Here is a 4,036-nt window from a genome sequence, read left to right on the forward strand (position 1 = left end):
AAAATGGTGCAGAAGGTTGGAGATAATATTGCACCATTTTGGTGTTTTGCACCAAAATGGTGCGGTGCATAGGGTTGGAGATGGCCTTATTGTAAAAAAATTTAAAATATTATTGATTCAAAAGTATTAATTAGTAATTTTTAAAAAAGTTTAAGAGATTGACTAATAAATATTTTAAAATTATAGAGATTAAATAATAAAATATTTAAGGATAAAATTAAATTGAGGAATTAGTTAGTTGATTTTTTAAAATATTAGAATATTCTATTGTATTTTTCAAATCTGAAAGACTAAGGTGTGAGTTTTTTCACTATGATAAAGACTAAATAATAATTTTTTTTTATTATATTGCTTTAATAATAATAATAATAATAATAATAATAATAATAATAATAATAATAATAATAATAATAATAATAATAATAATAATAATAATAATTAGTATTTTTAGTTATTTGCTGTAGAGGGTGTTATTGTGTGGACAAACTTCAAAATGTAAAAATAAATTAAAAAGTTTGAGCAAAGAAAGTAAGTAATTCTCCATTTTTGGAATGTTGTGTTGGTATATTCAATTATTATCAGCTTATGATGCTCGTCTCAACTTATTAATGCTAATTTGGTAATTTTTGTTAGTTCAAACGGAGTAATTTAAAAAAAGAATTCTAATTATTTTACAAAAAATAATTTATTTATGAAAATTATTTTTAAAAAAATACATTATTTTCTATTGTTTAGTAACAATCTATCATTTAGTGATAACATTAAAAAATATATTAATAAATTATAAAAATTGTATTTTTATTGAAATTTTAAAAATAATAAATTATTTCATTTTCTCAAATAAGCAAGTTCTCTTAAAATGATTTAGTTTTAATTTGTTGTGATTAAAAAAATATTTGTTTATTATTTAATTTTTAAATAAATTAAATATAAAAATATTTATCACAAAATAAACATATGCTTAATTAACACAGTAAAAGTTTTATTACAATACAAATTCTTGTTTGGATGGAGTACTTAACATAATAATACAAAGGCTTTTTCTTTTTTACATTGTCTAAGGTAATTATACAACGGTTGAAATAGTTCGCCCGCCTGAAGTGGTTAATAATTAGGGTTTATAAAATCTTTTGTTCTTTTTATTGATATTCATTATTTTAACACAAATCTTTAGATTTTTTATTCTTAAAAATAAACATTTTGAGAAGGTTTAATTGTCTGAAATAAATCTGTAAATTTATTGATATTTAAGTTTTTAAAAGAATAAAAATTTTATTGAAAATTATGTTTATGTACGATAAAAAAAATTATGAAAAATTGTTTACTTTTTTATATTTAGATCCAAACTGATACAAATAATTTTTAAATATACTCTTCAATTTATTTAAAATTATTAATCCAAATTATTTAATAATATTAAATCAGAATTAATATATTATCAATTGAATTGGTAATTTACCTATCCGAATTTGTGATATTCAACTGTTTGATGTTGAAAAGAATCTCGCATCCCACATCGGCAAATTAATAATTAATAATATATAAATAATAACTTAATAATATTAAATATTTTAAATTAATTATTTTAAATAATTAAAAAATAAATTTAAAAATTATTTGACTTAAATACATTTACTTTACTCTTATATCAATTATTTATAATTAAGAAAAATCAAATTTTTGTAAGTAAATATGCAAAGTATAATTTGCAAACTTTAAATTATTGAAAAACGTCTTTATTTCTCCTTTTTATAAAAAAATATTAAATAAAAAGGTTTCAACAACTTGCAAGATTCCAATTTACTTTTCATTAACTAATTAGAAGAAAAAGAAAAATTAAATTTTTAAGAAATTTATTAATTTATTTTTATTTTAAATTTATTTAATTAAAATATTATTATATTTTATAAAATTAAATTCTTTAATCTTTATATTAAAAGAATTAAACAATTCACAATTTTTTTTAATAAAAGTAAAGAAAAATTAAATTTTATAAAATATAAAAATATTTTAATTGACTGATTTTAAAATTAAAATTAACTAATAAAATTTCTAAAAAAATAATGATAATAATTCAACCTTAGCACAAACTTTTTTAAAAAATAAATATTATTTAAAAAAAAATGCAAATGTTTTTGTATTTAAAATTATTTATTTTGGGCAGGGATCGTAACCACTGTATACGTTCTCCTATTTTGTGCCTAGTCACTTACTTCCTTTTAAAGTTCCACCACGTTGTATATATTGGTTAACCCTCGTTTTGGTTGAGTGATATAGACAAGATAAAAGAGAGAGCTTTAATTTCTTCTCATCAATGGAGAAGAACCGTATCTGCAAGATCTGCAACAGACGTTTCGCTAATGGCAAAGCCATGGGAGGACACATGAGATCTCACTTGGCAAAGCTTCCTCTTCCTCCAAAACCAATCCCATCTGAGGCTTCAATCTTAAAATCACCTTCACGATCTTCATCTTCTTCATCCTTCAACTATACATCATCTGAAAACCCCATGCAATCTTATCGATCTATCAATCATGAGCTCCCTTTCATGTCAAAAACTAATCTTGCTGCTCTTCAGGATGACGAGAGTGAGACAGAATCGTCAAGGAACCCAACTCGCAGACGATCCAAACGGAGCCGCAAACCGGTAGAGAAAGTGGCTGAATCCGTCATAAAAGTAGCCGATTCAACTGAACAGGTAAGTTCTATATCTGATATTTCTAATGAAGAGAGTGTAGCTATGTGTCTTGTGATGCTTTCAAGGGATAAATGGAGGAGGAAGAAAGAAGTGGAGGAGTACATGGAAGAGGAGGCTGAGGCCGAGGATGAAGATGAGGATGATTATGAATCGATTGGTGAGATTCAGAGGCGATCTAAAAATAAAATGAAGCATAAGTGTGAAACGTGCCAAAGGAGTTTTCGGTCTTATCAAGCCTTGGGGGGACACAAGGCAAGTCACAAGAAGATCAAAATTAATCTCAGGGATAATGAATATGAAGAAGAGGAAGGTAGTGGGAGTGGTGGTATTGACAGCAAAAATGGTGTTTTGGGTGTTAAACCTAGAATTTTTAAATGCCCATTTTGTGATAAGGTGTTTGAGTCTGGTCAAGCTCTAGGTGGCCATAAAAAGGTTCATTTTTCCTATCTAGGAAATGCTAAAATTTCAGTTAAATCTTCTGACAATTTGTTAGATTTGAATTTACCAGCTCCTGAAGACGATGGTGAAGTTAGCCAAGCTGAGGTTTCAACAGTCTCTAATAGGAATGGCAAGTAGTGAAAAACACAGTTTTAAGGTCTCTCATGGCAGTGGATAATTTGTTTAGCTTCTTCTTCTTCTTTTTTGTTTTTTTTTTTTTAACAGTTTGATACAATGGATTGCATCTCTTCTTCCCTTTGCAAGTTCCAGTTTCAACATTTTCTCAATCAAAAGGGGCAGATAATTCCATTTGATTATATAACTAATGCTATTAAATATTAAGATTTTTGGATTTTAATTACAATGGTGCTGCCACTGTTTGCTTCCCAATCAAGCTGTTTGGAGCTAACTGTTTTCCCTAATTTCACTGACCAGAAAATTTCTAGAGGGAGAGGGGAAGCGAATTATGAGCTTTGTGTTTTTGTTTGGATACTAGGATTAGCTTCTACCTGGCATCACCTGTAGTTTGCTTTTTATTAGGTTTTGTACAGTTGGTGAACAAGTCAAGAAACGCATTCCCTTCTTATCTTCTCCATTTTGGTTCCGGCTAGGGCTTGTGGAGTGCAACCACTCCCAACAAAACCCCAACAGCCAATCAGCTAATGCCATTGCATACATTCATGTTTATAGTTCAAAATCTTGATTTTTAAGTTTATTGATATATATCCTAATATAACCTCCAATCTGTTCAAATTTAGCCATTGCAGGATAATGGATAAGCATGATAAAATCTTTATAAAAAGAATTAATGATTTACAGAGTCACTGCATGGATTCGCCGGAGATCTCTGGTCAGTCCACAGCATTTTTTTAATAGGCGTTTTTTGCTTGAAACGCTATT

General features: G+C 26.9%; 1 protein-coding gene across 1 annotated transcript; it reads left to right on the forward strand.

The window, feature by feature from the left end:
• The first annotated feature begins 2,289 nt into the window (after positions 1-2,289).
• LOC110600446 (zinc finger protein ZAT9) lies at positions 2,290-3,824 on the forward strand. The gene has a single exon (XM_021737306.2). It carries the CDS (start codon positions 2,315-2,317, stop codon positions 3,272-3,274), a length of 960 nt encoding a protein of 319 aa, XP_021592998.1. The 5' UTR covers positions 2,290-2,314; the 3' UTR covers positions 3,275-3,824.
• The last annotated feature ends 212 nt before the right edge of the window (positions 3,825-4,036 follow it).

The sequence above is a fragment of the Manihot esculenta genome, chromosome 14 (genome assembly GCF_001659605.2).
Source record: "Manihot esculenta cultivar AM560-2 chromosome 14, M.esculenta_v8, whole genome shotgun sequence".
Taxonomy (NCBI): Eukaryota; Viridiplantae; Streptophyta; class Magnoliopsida; order Malpighiales; family Euphorbiaceae; genus Manihot; species Manihot esculenta.

Excerpts from the sequence above, each read along its gene's own strand:
- LOC110600446 (XM_021737306.2), top strand. The coding sequence starts at position 2,315 with ATGGAGAAGAACCGTATCTGCAAGATCTGCAACAGACGTTTCGCTAAT.